The sequence below is a fragment of the Branchiostoma lanceolatum genome, chromosome 1 (genome assembly GCF_035083965.1).
Source record: "Branchiostoma lanceolatum isolate klBraLanc5 chromosome 1, klBraLanc5.hap2, whole genome shotgun sequence".
Taxonomy (NCBI): Eukaryota; Metazoa; Chordata; class Leptocardii; order Amphioxiformes; family Branchiostomatidae; genus Branchiostoma; species Branchiostoma lanceolatum.
In genome coordinates this window covers 29,450,274-29,466,834 of record NC_089722.1, presented here as the reverse complement: position 1 = coordinate 29,466,834, position 16,561 = coordinate 29,450,274, and the positions used below count along the sequence as shown (strand labels likewise).

The following is a 16,561-nucleotide window of genomic DNA, read 5'->3' as shown; positions in this document are numbered from 1 at the left end:
TTGACTTTCTATATCTGCTTGGAGATTAGGTAATGTACCGGTAGCAGAGATTTTGTGAGCCTCAATAGCAGGCTGTTAGCCTTTTTTTAGTTACTTACTTTTTGTTAGCCTCAATAGCAGCCTGTAACCATTAATTAACGTTAGGTCCGTAGATGCACAAACGACCCAGTAGAAAAAGAAGTCATCAGCAAAGAGTGTATTATAAGCCCTCATAAAGGCCCAGAGCCTGCTAACTTTTTGTAGTTGACAGGGCCACACCTATTTCATTTGTTCTAACAATACTTAACTTCTACAACACTTAAGAGAACACCAACACAGAGTCAGGTGTCAAACAGTGTTTAATTTTCACCCAAAATTCTTCCATGCATTCCAAACAGAACCCAGCTCTTTCCATAATCCATTAGCTAATTATTAATTCTCACGACACCAAAAAATATCTAACAATCTATATCATCTCTCTCACATACATTTCTTGTAACCTTATTTGCTTTCTAGAATTCTCCAGTTAACACTGAACCACCAAACAAGTTATTGAGAACCTTAATAATAACTATCATAACAGGAGCCGTTGGGCTTGTCTCCAAGCAGATGTCGGGGTAGAAAATTGTACTGTTCTTTGATAGCCACTGACTGTCAGAAAACCTGTCCAGTCAGAAAACATTACAATCTTTCACCACAAGATCTAATCAGAGATCACCTTTAGGAATAACTACTCAGTCTGTACAACAGACCTTTTCCTCCCAATCTCATCATCTTTGACATATTCTAGGCTATGTTTCTAACGGGTTTTCCATTTTAACTTTTTTTTTTGGGGGTGGCGGGTGCAGTTTGCAAAGTTTTTCAGAATGTGTCTACTGTTGTAAATGTGGAGATGGTAATTCAGATCAAAGGGGATTTAGAAAAAGACCACCATAATCAAATAATACAGATCTTTGAGAATTGCCAACAGAAAAGCCCCTCCCGCCTTCCTACCCCAAAAATATCAAAGAATCTTGCCTTGAGTCCAGGCTTCTTAGCTTTAGTCCCGGGGAGCGGAGCTTGGGGAGCGGACTAAAGCTTAGAAGGCTGGACTCCAGGCTACAAAGAATAAGCACTTTCAAAGATGGCACTTCCAAAGAAGAAGAGTATCCAAAATATTTTCTTTGGAACTTTCTCTGTGAACAAAGGTTGAAGCATTGGTCTTAAAATCAACCAAGAATTCAAAACTGGATGCAAACTATGGCACACCAGACTATACTGTAATTAAGGTCTATGCAAAATCCAAGCACCCTTAACCAGCCCGGGGTCACATTTCTATGAATACATTATTCACAGTCAAACTCATATTGCGAGATATCAAATCCTGAAATAAATAGGACAACACTGCCGAAATTAACAAAATTCCTGACACGCCTTTTCTAGCACCACCTCTCTACAAATCCAGCAGGAAAAAAACCTACAACAAAATGGAAGAATTTCTTGTCTGTAAGACGAAAGAAACTTAAACTTGCATAATGTTAAACATGGATATCAACACTGCTTAACAGTCTTCAGATGTCTATATGTTTCCTAAGGCATGAACTGTGAACAATACACTACATGTACATGGTCATCTATCTACCCTCTTTGCTACAAATCTACACTTTTTCTTTCATCTAGCAGCAAGGCTCAAATACATGTGGCTTACTCCAGTCAGCTAGAAGCTAGAACTCCCGAACATTTTTCAAAGCTACGTAGGACATTACAGACTGGTACGTTAAATCTGCTCCCGAAAAATTTCCAAACGACCCCACTGCCAGCATTAATGCATTGTGAGTGATAATGTTTAAAACATAATGGAGAAACACCCCCTGATCAAAACTTCATTGAGGGAGTGAAGTTTTAGTTGCATGTAGTAAAGGATTCATAATCTCATTAGTCATTCAATAATACTAAAACACCTGGCTAATGTGTATCAAAATCTGAAGCAGCTTCCTTCATGTATTGTCCTAAATTTTGTCCTTTTGGGTAACATTGGTGTAATAATGGCAGAATTACAGTGAGATTGGTCTGAACATTTTCAGACAAAAAGGACTACATAATGGTTGGGAATATGGAAGACAACATTTTTGCACCCTTGACATTACAGCTCTTCTACACAACAACAGTACCTATATGTACGTATACAACCTTGTCATGGACATACTTTGTTACTGACATGTACATCATCATCTCTTTTCTTCAAATTTTGTACCAGTTCATTGCTGAGGCTTTTAAAACAGATATCAGGAAGAACAATTCATCTAACACTCTCTGTATCTTAGACGTTAAACCAAGACAATCCATAGGAAGGGAAATTTGTGCGATAAAGTATAGGCAACAAATACACATAATCTTCTACACAAGAAGTCTGTTACATCACCGTTGCATCTCTTTAACCTCTAACCTTCTAGCCTGCATTTTAGCAACACCACAGGAGTGGAGCCAAATAGTACCTCATTCCTCTTGCAAAGGAACACCTGGTCTGTGACAATCAAATCACCCCATCATGTTTGCAACTTTAGCCGAACAATCTCATAATATAACCTCTTGCATTCATCACATGAATGATGAGCAAAAGACCCCTTTGAGAAGAAAGGTTCTAGCACGATGGTAAGTTCTATCTTGCGGCCCCGTCATCGGCATCTGCAACGTCAGACGTTGCTTTCGCGTCGTCCTCCTCTGGAACTTTCGGTGCAGACGATTCCTGGTCGCCAGCTTCCTTGATGGCCGGCATGTCCTTCGCTTGTTTCTCGGCAAGGTTCCCTAGCACCTGCTGTCTCTGTTGCAGTCTGTCGAGATCCTTTTGGCTGTGTGTGGAGATAAGACAAAACTTTAGGATCCATGAACTTTTATTACTTGTTTCTGAACTCTCAGAGCACATTCTAGATGGACAAGATTTGATTTGTTTGTACAACTGCACGGTACAGTCCAACCTGTCTTAAGTAAGGGACTTGAAGACATGATCACAGTAGACAGGGCATCACTTAAGACTGGGTTCTTATTGTTTGGGTCGATAGGATAAAAGAATCTATGGCACTGCCAAAAAAGTGTCCACAACGGCTAGGTGGGTCCTATGCAGATGTTGGCACTAGCATATGTTAGTAGTATCCAGTATTTGATTAAACTGCTGGGGGGGTCCCTGACACAGGAGTGGGCAGCAGTCAGCTAGTCTTCACACCACGCTTCCAAGCGGCTCTGACCAGCAGGTCAACGCTGGTGAGGCCACACACTTTAAATCTAATCCCTACCTGATGCACTTCATTCAAGATGGACTGTAAACATACAGAAACATTACAACCACACGCAGCAAAAAGCACAGATCTAGACATAGTACTCCACAGACAACACTAACCTGAGGGGGAGGAACACTATGCCGTTGATGATGTTGATCAGCTCCAGAACACTGCTGGCAGAAGGTGGGGAGATCTGAAAAAATGTCAAAGAAAGAAAGTCAGATAAAACATTTATGCCTAGAACATTTACAATGTACTGCAAGGTTTCACAGGTAAGTTAAAAGTCGAAGTCCTTCCAACACCATACAGTGTATAGGGAAGTACCCATCTCTGTTTGTATAGCCCTTTGGCCACGTACAAAATGTACTTACTACCATCAATTAGTACCATCTGTACTAAAATTACAGCCTCAAGAGGCATCCACAACATGAGTAAAGAACAGCTACTGTATGAGACCAGTTTGGTTATTACCCTTACCTGAAGTGGTGGGATGGTTGCCTGGGACCCACTCTTGTAAATCTCATTCATCTGTAAGAGAAAACAGAAAACAACTCCTGACTCCTGGCTGTTAAATGCAAGCTATTACTATAGCAAATACAATCTAGTGAATGGATGAGCCGCCCATAGTATGATGTTGTGATGCAGTCATATTGTGGACATCTTCATCAAGATGCAACGTTTAGAGCATTGGGCTCAGAACCAATATGTCCAAGGGTTTGACACTCGGACATACCCGATGTTGTGATGTTGTGCCCTTGGGAAAAGCACTTTATGAAACATTGCTAACTTGACTGTGAAGTGAGCCCACCAAACCTCTTGGCTGATCTGTCTTAAGTGTGTAAAAACACACATGGATTTGGTGTGCCAATGTGCCAACATTTGCCACCAAGAACTGTAAATTTTTCTTATTCATGAAATAAAAAATCATCAGATGACTGATAGATGAACACTTTGTTGCTGTCCACCATATTCCTTCAGTTCTTTTGTGAACTGTAAACGAGATCTTAGACTGCATGACATTGTGAGAAATGCTTACCGTGCGTTGCAGTACCACTGCCTGCTGCGTGAGGTGCTTCAGGCACTCAGAGCTGTCCTTGGTCTTCTCATGCTGCTCTCCCAGCTGAAACACAAACAAAAATGTCATCATCGCGTTCTTTGAATCATGACTCTTATATACAGAGGTCCCAGGAAATGTGGAAACCCTAATAGCTTCCTTTTGAACTGGAGCTCCTCGTAAACTGAATATTACAAGCATAATAATAATGTGACAGCGCCTTGTGAGGCGAGACTTATACTAGTGGTTTGTTATTGCGATGAGAACATACTAGGATACAATGTAGGACAAATGTGCTCAACATAGAATGAATGATATCAATATATTTTCTGCAGGTTCAGTAGGAACACACCCATAAACTCATGAATGAGACCTTAGTAGCAAAAATCGACCTCAGCAGGGAGGATAATAAGATTAGAAGTGGAGAGCACACCTGGCCCTTCTGTGAATATTAGGTTGGTAAGTCACTGAATTACAAAATTCTTTTGTGTTTTATTCATGACGACGTCACCTTCCTCAGGCCAATTCTGACTGGTTCATTTTGCACTGCAGCCATAGGTGTTGCTGCTTACAGATGCAGACCCCCAAAAAAGTGTATATATATATCCATAGATAGTTAATGCAACAGTACCTGGCTCTTGTAGATGGTGTAGGTCTCCCTCTCGTGCATGAGCGCGGCGCGGAAGTCGCCCTTACAGGAGAAGGCGCGGGCCAGCAGGTGGTGGTTGAGCGCGACCTTCAGGCTGCGCTGGCCGTGGTACTTCTTGTTCAGCTCCAGGGCGTTCTCCAGGAAGCGCAGCGACAGGTCGATCTCCCCCACGCCATGGAGAATCAGGCCGATATTGCTCTGTGGACGGCAGGAATGAAAGACGTTAAAACATGGAGATCAAAGTTATACAAACACAGGTTATGTTACGACAGGTAGATCTCCCCCACGCCGTGGGGAATCAGGCTGATATTGCTCTGATGGAGGACAGGTATGAAAGACATTACAATATAAGATCAAAGTTATTAATAGTATTACACAGGTTACGTTAAAAGTCTCATAGCCTCTTGCAAGAGCCATGGGGCAGAAAATTCTACATTATTCTGTAAAGCCTATAGTGCTCTATGGATGAACGGAATGAACGACGTCACAACTTGACTCTTCAAAGACGTTACAACTTGACCCTTCAAAGTGGTACAAACACAAGTAAGATTATACATTTTGTAAGTCCCATAGCCACTACAAGTACAAGAGCCCTAGGGGCAGAGAATTTTCCACTAATGTCACTTACAAACATAGGATACCATATGTCTAAATAAGAAGTCCATTCTAGATACAATTAGTGATAACATCAAGGGATGGAATTGAAAAGTTGATACCATTATTTTCCGGAGTAACTGCTATCTTGCGAATCTTATCATGTGTATGTCTAACCTTTCTTGACACATATTTTCTTCATTCATACTTTTGTACACTACCTGCCATCAGTAAAATATGTCTCTAATGACAGTATGTTCTTAAAGGAGTCCTTAACTCCAAAATGCAGTGTTATCTTCCATTAGATAATGTATCAAGTAATACATAATCAGCCGATATTTTACAAAATTCTGCTTGTGGTGAATTACAAAAGGTGTGTTTTTTAAAACAATATTATACCTACTAACCCCCTTCAGACCCTACCCATGTATTCCCTATGCGTTAACATACATATTTGATCATGGATATTATTGGCATAAATGAGGGTGGTTAAGCACAAGAAGAAGGCAAATTGTTAATAGGATATAAAAGAACACATAGAAAGACGTGTTTTTCTTAACCACCCTGACATTCTTTTTGTAATCTAACTTTTGTCAGTCCTTGTCAGGCACATTGTATTGAGCCATAGGCTGAGGTTGTTTGGAGGGTCACCTGGGGAATTTGGTAGATACTGAATGATTTTTGATGCGCACGGGACTAGTGGGTACTTTATCGCATACTGTAAAAATTATTCATGTTTACTTCCTAACATTATCATCTATTGGAAAATAACTTCCCCCTCTGGAATCTAGGACTCCTTTAAGAGAAGGGACAGCTCACTTACATCATACAGCGCCATCTCGGGATGGTCCTCCCCAAACACCACGAGCGCCAGGTAACGTGCACGGTACATGAGCCGCAGCGCAGCTGACACCTGCTGGTTAGCAAAGCAGTACAGTGCCAGGTGCACCTGTGATGTAAAGAAAAAACAAACAAATGTGAGCACCTGGAATAACAACATTAACAGTACACTTGTACACTAATGCTTCGTACCCTTAACACCGGACCTGAACTGAACTGCTGACTTGTTGAAACGTTTAGGTTAAACTTAAAGTAAAAAACAAACTTACCAGATCTGAACCTGAACATGCATTTAGGTACACAGCACTATGGTAAACTATCTGGGACCTTGACATGTGGTTGTTACTGCTTCAATTCACTTCCACTGACACAGTTCTAGTCAGGGAAGGCGACAAGCTTTATTTCTATCTGCACATTGTGACTTGAGCCTTTCAATTATCAGTGACGGGCCCAAAGAGTTTGAAGTGCAAGCTTTGAACACAAGTAATTCCAATCAGATCTGGGAGGACAAATAAGAAAGTTGTTGACCTTCCAAATCCAGTTTTGCTACCTATCCAACAGTTGAGCTCCTACTACCATGGCTTTCCAACATTCACTTCTTCTTATAACAAGGCTCTTTATGCACAACCAAGACATTTACAGAAGCTACGGTAATGTTTCGGTGACCGTCTGTCACCTTCTTCAGTCCAATACTGACCGGTTCTATTTTGCACTGCAGCTAGGTGTTGCTGCTAACAGATGCGGTTACAGACATTAACTATTTACATATAAACATACACTGCTTCATTTTAAAGCCATGTTTACCCTGTTGTTATTTGTAAAACTTACGTATTCAGTGATGGTGTTGGGGTGGTCGATACCCAGGACCCTCTCACTCATCAACACTGCCTTCTGCTGGTTATTCAAGGCCTGAAACACAGATGGAAAAGAACAGACGCTTCCTGTTAGAAACAATAGCTTGTCCAACCTTCTGCAACAATTCTCACAGTTAGTAATAACAAGTCCAAAGAATAGAAATATACATGCATCTTCATCCAATTTAGCTTTCTGAAAATCTAATCGTCCACTGGCAAAAAGAGAGATGTTGTGTACTGTACAGTACTAGTATATACAGGTTTGATGTATTGGGGAAAATAACATATAGTGGCGATATGTAACTGTTACTGCTTCAATTCACTTCCACCGACACGGTTCTAGTCAGGGAAGGCGACAAGCTTTATTTCTATCTGCACATTGTGACTTGAGCCATTCAATCAAAATTGTAAGGCTCAAAGAGTTATAAGTGCAAGTTTATCTGTTACCTTGTCTGCTTTATCTATAGTATTCTCCAATGACCATGAGGAAAATGACTGCTATCTTCTACCATCTTCTATATTCTGGACAGTATACAGGTTCTATGTACTCTTTACAAGAAGTCTACAAGTACAATAAAAGTAAAATTGATCTCAAACCAGTTTAGCTTACTGAAAAGCTTATCTACGATCTTCCACTGGTCGTGACAGGGGAGACAGACACTATGTACAGTATTTACAGGTTCATTATTGTACCAGGGAAATTCCCCTTAGTTCTTTGCGACAAGTACGGTGAACCACGGCTTAATGTCCTGTCCTAATGACTGCAACCCTTTTCAGTAGTGTGCATATTGGCTGAGCGACAAGAGGTGGAATTCAGACTCACAACCTGTTGGTCAAGAGGCAGGGTCACTAACCACTGGACTACGTATGCTACACACTACAATGAACAGTCACAGTGTACATGTACTACAGACAACATCTCACCTCTACAGGGTCCCCGAGGATGTAGTTGAGCCTGGCCAGGGTGCGCAGACATGCGGCGATCTCGGGGTGCATGGCCCCGTACACGTTGTTAAACAGGTTCAGGGCCTCGTTGATCAACTCAAAACCTTCCTTCAGGAACCCTGAGGAATACAGAACAGGAATTAATATGCTTAAAGACATATAGCTGATATACATTAAGATATTTCCGTTGAAAGAATTACACAGCTTGTAAAGGGGGAATACATGAGTCTCTTCAAGATGGTTCCATTGTTACTGCTTCAATTCACTTCCACTGACACGGTTCTAGTCAGGGAAGGCGACAAGCTTTATTTCTATTTGCACATTGTGACTTGAGCCATTCAATTATAAGTGTAGGGCCCAAAGAGTTTGAAGTGCAAGTAATTGGATTGATTGGATTAGCATATATAGCAAGGAACTCAAATGTCATCACTTATTTAAGATTTAAGCTGTTCCATTAAAACATTTGGGGCAACACTATAAGAACAGCACAATGATGTGTCTTAAAGTTCCTGTTGATCTTAGATCTAGAGTTGAACCAACAAGTCTAGCTTACCTTGTTGAATCTTGACCTGGCCACTCTGGAAGAAGTGATAGGCATCTGTCGCCTGGAACAATAAAAGATATGTTAAAAGCCTTGTTCCCTATGTGGCATAAAATTTGTCATATTTCAAATTTTTGTTGTTCTTCCAAGAAAGGTAGCAACTGCACTGCAAAAGATAACAAAATGGCATCTCATTTTGAAGCACATGCTCGTCAGTTTGAATAAGATGGCACAAACTGTACAATATTTTTTCACCGAAATTCGAAGAAACAGTTATAAGGAATAAAAGAAATGATGCAGTATTGAAGTCGAACCTCTAAAAGACATTGGCACAATCGTAACAACTTTCAAGTTATGTTCATGACACCTTACAGAATATAGAAGTACTGCGATACAGACAGCAAGTTCATAAGGTTTTTAAATATTTCCTTTGTAACTGACAGAAGTGATCTCACCTTAGGATTGACATGTTTGACAATAGGGAAGATGTTGATGATGTCCTCCTCTGTGAAGGTGGCCCTGTGTTTGGAGTCGAAGGTGTACTCCCTCAGCAGGACCTGCACACCACACTTGATGCAGATCTCTCTCAGGAGGGAAGTCTTCTGTAGGCCATAGGTCTCCACTGCTGAGTCACAACTGTCACTGGAAACGGCAGTTCGAACATTTGAATCTGTTGTAGTTTGTAACAGTGATTGACAATGCTAAATGTTCTTCAGTTGGGTTTTTTTGTAAGTCAAGATTTCATTCAATCTTATGCAATAACTGAAAGGATCCAAAGACACGGCAACTTTCATTTTGCTAAGTTTTTTGTTTGTTTGTAACACTATGTATGTATAAGGATGTATGATTATGGATTTATTAGGACCTCAATCTTGTATCTTGATTATATGTTGTCTGACCTTTGAAATGAAATGAATGACAGCCAGCAGGCCGATTTGAGTTTTTCATGAATATTAGTAAACAAAGGCTCAAACAAACAAACAAACAATTAAATAAATAAAACTTAAACACATTGTTCTAGATCTGATTGTAGGATTGTGATTTCAAACTAGATAAAATTGTGTACCTTCAAAGGATCAAACTTTTCCTAGTCAACCGTTAAGTCTTGGATGATAAGTGGAATATATCTTACCAGGTGAGGCTAAAGTCGAAATACTCCTTGACTTCAGTCTTGATGTTGGACCACATGTCCTGGGGACTTAGACTGGCCCATTCTCTGTCAACTGTGGGGGAGAGTTGAAGATACGTCAACCATAGTATAACACCATATAAAAAAAGGTAAGGTAGTCCCATAGCCTTTTTGCGGCTGTAGGGGCAGTGGTTTGTTGTCCATTGTGTCTAGGGCATGGATATGGAAGGCAGAACCCATCCCTTTCACTGCATTTTACCTCCCCAACCGAAGTCAGGTACCCTTTTTTTACACCTGGGTGGTGTGAGGAAAGTCATGTGAAGTGCCATTCCAAAGGCATGTCAGGGCCACACACAATAACCGTTATCCCAACACAACGGCACACTAGTCTTACAACGATGACATGTATGAGAGGTTGTACCCAATTACTAACACCAAGTTAATTTCAGACAACTCACCATGGTTTGCTATAGGGTAGTACCTTGACCTCTTCTTGTTCTTCTTCTTTTTGTTCATGTTCAGCTGGAGTAGGAAGGAAAGGGGATGTCAGGACAGAGTTATAGAAGGACCAAATGAGCACAAAATCTGCATTCTCAAGTTACAGCAGTACTTGAAAGATTACACACATTTTGGGAGTGTTACATCGAAGATGTGTTAAGAGTTTACACCGAAGGACGGTTATAATGACAGTGGGTTACGTACAGTATACAGTATCAGAAAACAAGGAAAAATCCCATTGTCATCATTAATAAAGATAGAGCCATATTTTACAGGCTGTATACATACATACATACATAATAACAAACAAACAAAATGGGTAAACATGCCGATTCAGAAGTTTTACATTTCGAAGTTGTAACAATATCCAGAGACATATAAAAAGTAAAAATAGTTTGGATGAGAAAGTTTACCCCAAAGTCCTCGGGCAGCTGTGGGTGTGGGTTGGAGAAGGTTGAGAGGAGACAGTTGAGGAAGTGGGAGACTGCAGCAGACAGACACAACATCTCCACTCCCTGCATGTACGTCTTGAACTGGTGTTTAGCAGCACGGCAGATCATCTCAGACACAGCTATCCTCTGGGAAACACAAGTCATGGGAAATATTAATCTACTACTGAACTCCAAAAGTATTGTATTTGAGTTACTAAAAGTTTGTTGTGTGTAACAATTGTACTATGGTTGACTAATGACTTAATGATGTACTTAATGATGTATTCATGTATTTATTCATCTATTTATTTTGACTTATTATCTATGATTGTGTTGCTATAGTTCATGTTAAGTTTCTTTTGTACTCGAACAATCATTTGAAGGAAAATAAAGACTTCGACTTGACTTGACTGTTCATATAAATCAGCGTTCGAAGATCCAGCATATTTCTTGTTTAATTATAGTTCTTTAATCATGCAAATATGGTTTTGATTAACAAACAAATGTGTCCACTAATGACTTCCTTTCACTCTTAAACAAACATGACTAGCACTTGGAAAATACAAACAGACAGACCAAATGCAAGATCTTCCCATTAATTAATAGCCCCTTCCATTGACCCCATGACCTGGACTGTCATGTCTGATTGACAACTAGTTCTAACACCAGCCACTCCTGCAAGTCTAACCTTTGCAATCATCTTCCCACTCCCTTCCTTCCACTCTACTGACAATGTGATTAGAAAAATATAGACAGACACCAAGTCAATGTCCCAATAAAGCTGCTAAGTCACTTCAGACATTTCAGTAAGTATAGAAGACAGACACTCACATGAATGTGTTCCAGAAGTTTGTGTTGTGACAGCAGATTTGCCACCTTGCCAACGTATCTCATGTTGATGCCCCTAAACAAAACACAACATGTATCAAACTGCAAGGCACTTACATGTATTTACATGTACCATTCCAGACATCTTTTTCGAAGTGTAACCACTGTTGAATACAACAGAGACTAAAGTTTCCGCCAGACATGGAACCAAATAGACTTGATACAAATAATATTTGATACAGATATCAATATTTTCAAACAAAGTGAAGTGTTCATTGTTAGGGTAGTTGTATTGTCTTAACTTTATCTGTATGGAAATGTATTATCATAAACTCATGCTACCACCAAAATACTTTTGATGTGAACCCTTCACATAATAAGGTATTGTCAGTTTCCCACATATACAGTAATTTGGCTCTCGCCGCTGCATTTCAAATATGGTCAGCTAGGAGGCTCACCTGTCATGTAATGCCTCACACAGGGACTGCCCATCTATGGCCGTGATGGAATGTTCTATGCAGTCCTTCACCTAAAAGGGAAAGAACAACTTGTTACCTTATATAGGTGATCAGCTGTTGCCTTAAAAGGAAGATAACCTTATAAGGATTACCAGCTGTTATTCCCAGAAAAGGCTTGTAAATGCGAGAACCAAAATCTACAGACAAAAGCTCCCTGTTTGTGAGATATGCAAATTTCTTATGTTAGGTCAAGGAAATTCCCTCGAGAAGTTTCTATATGATTATGAGGCCAACATTTTGTAAGAGTGGTGTTCACATAGTGTCTATACGTGTAGCTGATTTGTGTATAACTTAGATGAAGAGGAAGTTTTGTACTTACAAATCCTGCTATTTGATGAGAAACCAGGAAAGCAGCAGCATCCTTGACTAACTGCTTCTGTTTCCTAAACTGGTCACCCTGGGGACAAAATGATTTACAATTTCAATCAAAGATACATGAATTAGGAAAATGCTAACAAGTCTAAGTACCAATGGACACATATGCAACATATAAATGTCCAAAATTGAATAAAACAACATCGTGCAATATTAGAGCTGCTCGCATGTCTCATTTAATTGTAGTTCTTTAATCAGGCAAATAATGTTTTGCTAAACGTTACATGTGTCCCTATAGAAAAAATTTAGCTGCAAAAATGCAAACAGGCAGGCCAAAAACGACACTTCCCCATGAATCAGTAGCCTCTTCCATTGACCCCATGACCCGGAATGTCTGTCATACATAATTTGAAAAACAATTACTTCTACCACCTCTGAACTCTGTTTCCTGTCACTCCTGCAAGCCTGACTCCATCTCCCTACTTACTTCCTGCCACTCTACTGACAGTATTGAAACTGCTACAGACAAGTGGCAAGATGATGATGACAGACACACAAAAAACCTCTGTACAGGGAGGCAAAAAAAGACGAAGAGCTGAAAACACAAAACATGGCCGTTAAACACACCTGAGGGTTTGGATGTGTCACACCCGGTGAGAAGACGTCAGGGTTGAAGCGGACGTCAAACTCTGAATCACTTAAGGAACCAATTGCACGGCACGCTGTGTTGATAACTTCCCGACTGGCAGCGTCCACTGCGAAAGGAAAAATAGCGTGGAATGAATAAGAGTTGTTGCTTATAGAATACTGTGAGAATTACATTATCTGGATCAAAAAGAAAATTAAACACAACATGCACAAAGATTGGTCTTTGATTTGCATGAAAATGAAGAAAATTGTTACACAAACAAAAATTCAAACATATTTCAAATGATCTTCTTCCACAGGCATTAACAGAATTGACAGATATTTTCCACATGTATACATAAATGCATCAAGCTACTTATAGAGCTTTTAATACAATACCAGCAACCAACACACGACCATCTTACCAAGCATTAGACATGCACACACTTATGTCAAATTATAGCATCAACAAACCTACAATAAAACAAGTAAAAAAAAGGGGGGAGCTCATCCTATAGTGCAGGCTCTAAAATTTAATTTTGGGGGTTAAATCTAGGGGTTTGCAGCTACAGATCCAGCTAAAACTGCTACAGGCGAAGGCTGAACTAACGACACGTCCAAAAACAGTACGTTTGATTTAAACTACATGCTGCACTCACGTGAACCTGAGTCTTGTTCTGCCAGGGACTCTACCAAAGCCTGCGCTTCTGCGTCAACCGGGTCCTTAGAACTATCACCCTGGCCCCTTGGACACCCACCGATTTTCGGGTGCTCGCTATTCGCGGCGTCCTTACCATCACTTTCGCGACTCTCTTTTGTTTCGATTGCTTTAGATTCACTGGAAGGTTGTTCGCCATCAGGCTGAGTGGTTGGGGGGGACTGATTGGTGGGGTCTTCTTCTTTTGTCTGGCTGTTCTCTTCTTCATCGTTCACTTCTTTTGGGGGGAGGTCGGGTGATCTGAGGCCTTGGGCAGCGGCAACAAGCCTTTTTGAGATCTTCTGTTCCTGTGGGCAGAAAAACGGTGTTTTCTTTCTTTCCTGAGAAGTTGAAATTTACTGTTTTGATACATAAACGTGGCCCTAACAAGAGGTGGGATCTACAGTGTTACCGCTCTTTACATGTATAACGAAATCTTTCTAACATCTAAATGCGTACTAACAAGTTCATACAGCACATCGAGGTTTATAAACTATTCACCTCCTGTATGATACAGTGTACTACCGATCCAGCTAGGCAATTTCGCATAATTGCACCAGCCGGATAATTGCACCAAATATGCTGGCAAATGGGGTGTGCAGTTAAGCGGATTCTACTGTACATGACTGTACAGTAGACATACATCTACAAGTTTTTCTCTTACCTCTTCTACTGTAGTTGCTTTCTTCTGCCGAATACTCATGAGTTGCAGGGCTGCATGCCTCATGAACAGTAGGTAACGGTTCCTAGGAATAAAGGAGACATTTTTTAACACCGGAAGATGAAAGATACATGTCTTTATCTTGATTCATAGTGAAGTAAAGTAAATCTGGGCACAAATGCTTTAAGTCTTTAAAAGCTGTTTTAAAATCAGGATTTCCAACAATCTTTTTAGAGTTCACACACTCCTTCCCACTGTGTTATTATTTTCCCAGAAGAAAGAAGGAAATTTCCAAACAGTTAAGTATTTCAGATCATCTTGAGTTCTTAATCTTTAACATGCTGAATTACATCCCTTTCAAATTGTGCTCGAAGTTAAGAAGATTTTAAGCTCCTTTCTCTCATCATTACTTCAAATAACCAAGGAGGCTCTATATAAAACCTCCTTGAAATAACCAACCTCCTTGAAATAACTGAATACCTACTACAATACTTCTTGAAATGGCAGAAAAGGGTCTACAACATATGCATTGAATAGGTAATATGATAATACATGTAACCAGTCTGGTGTCCGAGTACTCACTCTGCGAAGGCGTCCACCAGCTCCTGTCGGAGGCAGGCCAGCCTGTGTTTGTGTTTCCGTGGGAACCCTAGAACCTTACATTCCTCGCTCAGCTCCTCCCCCTCCACTGGAACAGACATGGTACGGTCCGTCAGAAATTACATGCAAGGATTGTTCAACATTGGCTCACCATAGTGTTGTTTCTTTGTGTTGTTTTTTTGGCACACATTTTGACAGATTAGCCAAAGTGGTTCTGTGGGCATCACTACACCGTCAGAGAAGGTCGTGTAAAGTGCCTTTCCCAAGGGCACAACGTCGGATCATGGTGAGTATCAAACCCGGAACCTATTGCTCTAACCATTACACCACGCTTGACGCCACTTCTACTTTAAAGGTTTACTTTAAATAGATATACTCTTATGTAAAGCACTTTAAAAATATTACATTTTGTAATTGTTAGATCAAACAAATGAAGTTTTCACAGTTTACACAGATGGATCAGTGACTCACTTGGAAGGAAGTTGACATCTGGTGGGAACGTCCGTAGGAGATCTAGTACGTAGTACCTGCCGTCATTTCCAACAATACCCTGGAAAGAAAGGCAAGCAATACTTCAACCTGAAACCACAAAAATGGCTCAATCTGCAACACTATAGCTTAGGAACATAGCAGTATGTTACTGTGGTAGGTGTTGAATACTGGTATAATTACAACTTTGAAGTTTAAGTGTGGTTTTAACAAACTATATGATAACTCTGCCTTGAACATACCTTACACTCGACTGATGAGATGATTTGTACTTCCTCATTCTGATCATTGATTACTCTGGAAGGAAAGGGAAACAAGACAAGGTCATTCTCAGTCACTGATAAAAGATAGTGAATGCTATCTGAAACGTGTGACTGTTTACAGAATTTATCAATTTGCTCAATTTATTTTGGACTACGTATTATCATTTTAGGAAATATCATATTCGAAAATTACATCCACATATCTAATGAAAAATTCAAAAATTTAAGTATATTTCTAAATCATCATTTTCAAGATGTTGTGAATTATCACAAAACAGTTCCTCAAACATTTGGACTTCTTGTCACTTACTTGTGTGGTAGAATCTTCAGAGGTTTGGAAGTTTTTTCCAGCTGAGAAAATAAACAAGACAAAATTACAAATCTCCCACAAAAACACATCATGGTAATCAGAACTTGAGGAAAAGAATGTGAGTTTCCTACAATCATATTTTTGTTGCTAGAATTATGGAAACAATGAATATTACTACTCACAAGTTCTAGATATTTGTCGTTTGTTACTACAGATTTGCCAAAGTCGATAGAGCCGTACACAACACTCTGTTCCTGCTCCCTTTCCAGGATACCTGCAAAACAGGAGAACAAGTTTGTAACATGTTTAACTTTCCCCCTCCTAACTCTATAACCAGTAGGGAATTGGGTGCCAAACGGCTATATATACTTCAGAATTCTTATGGATATTACAGCTTAGACTTGAGTGGTAGTTTGCTAGCAAAACAAAACTACATGTCTCTTTTAAGTGTATCAATGCCATAGGACAGAGACAATTGTCACTTC

The 16,561-nt window shown here is 40.0% G+C and overlaps 1 protein-coding gene and 3 non-coding genes across 6 annotated transcripts in view; all 4 read right to left on the bottom strand.

Moving 5' to 3' along the window:
• Positions 1–320: 320 nt before the first annotated feature.
• Positions 321–16,561, bottom strand: part of LOC136447508 (clustered mitochondria protein homolog) — a 31,238-nt gene continuing 14,997 nt past the window's right edge. For 2 of the 3 annotated variants that reach the window (XM_066446517.1, XM_066446508.1), the window contains exons 13-36: positions 16,259–16,350; positions 16,077–16,117; positions 15,746–15,800; positions 15,486–15,564; positions 14,997–15,102; positions 14,418–14,499; positions 13,716–14,061; positions 13,057–13,184; positions 12,434–12,511; positions 12,055–12,125; positions 11,600–11,672; positions 10,751–10,915; positions 10,298–10,361; positions 9,843–9,933; positions 9,166–9,352; positions 8,723–8,774; positions 8,149–8,288; positions 7,199–7,279; positions 6,354–6,479; positions 4,919–5,134; positions 4,270–4,353; positions 3,711–3,761; positions 3,353–3,426; positions 321–2,807 (exon numbers count right to left, since the gene is read on the bottom strand). In XM_066446517.1, the coding sequence (XP_066302614.1) occupies positions 2,618–2,807; positions 3,353–3,426; positions 3,711–3,761; positions 4,270–4,353; positions 4,919–5,134; positions 6,354–6,479; positions 7,199–7,279; positions 8,149–8,288; positions 8,723–8,774; positions 9,166–9,352; positions 9,843–9,933; positions 10,298–10,361; positions 10,751–10,915; positions 11,600–11,672; positions 12,055–12,125; positions 12,434–12,511; positions 13,057–13,184; positions 13,716–14,061; positions 14,418–14,499; positions 14,997–15,102; positions 15,486–15,564; positions 15,746–15,800; positions 16,077–16,117; positions 16,259–16,350 (2,672 nt within the window). In that variant the 3' untranslated portion in view covers positions 321–2,617. The remainder of the gene's footprint in view (positions 2,808–3,352; positions 3,427–3,710; positions 3,762–4,269; positions 4,354–4,918; positions 5,135–6,353; positions 6,480–7,198; positions 7,280–8,148; positions 8,289–8,722; positions 8,775–9,165; positions 9,353–9,842; positions 9,934–10,297; positions 10,362–10,750; positions 10,916–11,599; positions 11,673–12,054; positions 12,126–12,433; positions 12,512–13,056; positions 13,185–13,715; positions 14,062–14,417; positions 14,500–14,996; positions 15,103–15,485; positions 15,565–15,745; positions 15,801–16,076; positions 16,118–16,258; positions 16,351–16,561) is intronic. The other variant, XM_066446525.1, reaches the window with a different exon arrangement.
• On the bottom strand, positions 6,708–6,841 carry LOC136426365 (small nucleolar RNA SNORA68). Its single transcript, XR_010754292.1, has one exon. It is a non-coding gene; the product is annotated as a small nucleolar RNA SNORA68 (small nucleolar RNA).
• LOC136426364 (small nucleolar RNA SNORA68) lies at positions 7,526–7,659 on the bottom strand. The gene has a single exon (XR_010754291.1). It is a non-coding gene; the product is annotated as a small nucleolar RNA SNORA68 (small nucleolar RNA).
• LOC136426366 (small nucleolar RNA SNORA68) lies at positions 8,414–8,547 on the bottom strand. Its single transcript, XR_010754293.1, has one exon. It is a non-coding gene; the product is annotated as a small nucleolar RNA SNORA68 (small nucleolar RNA).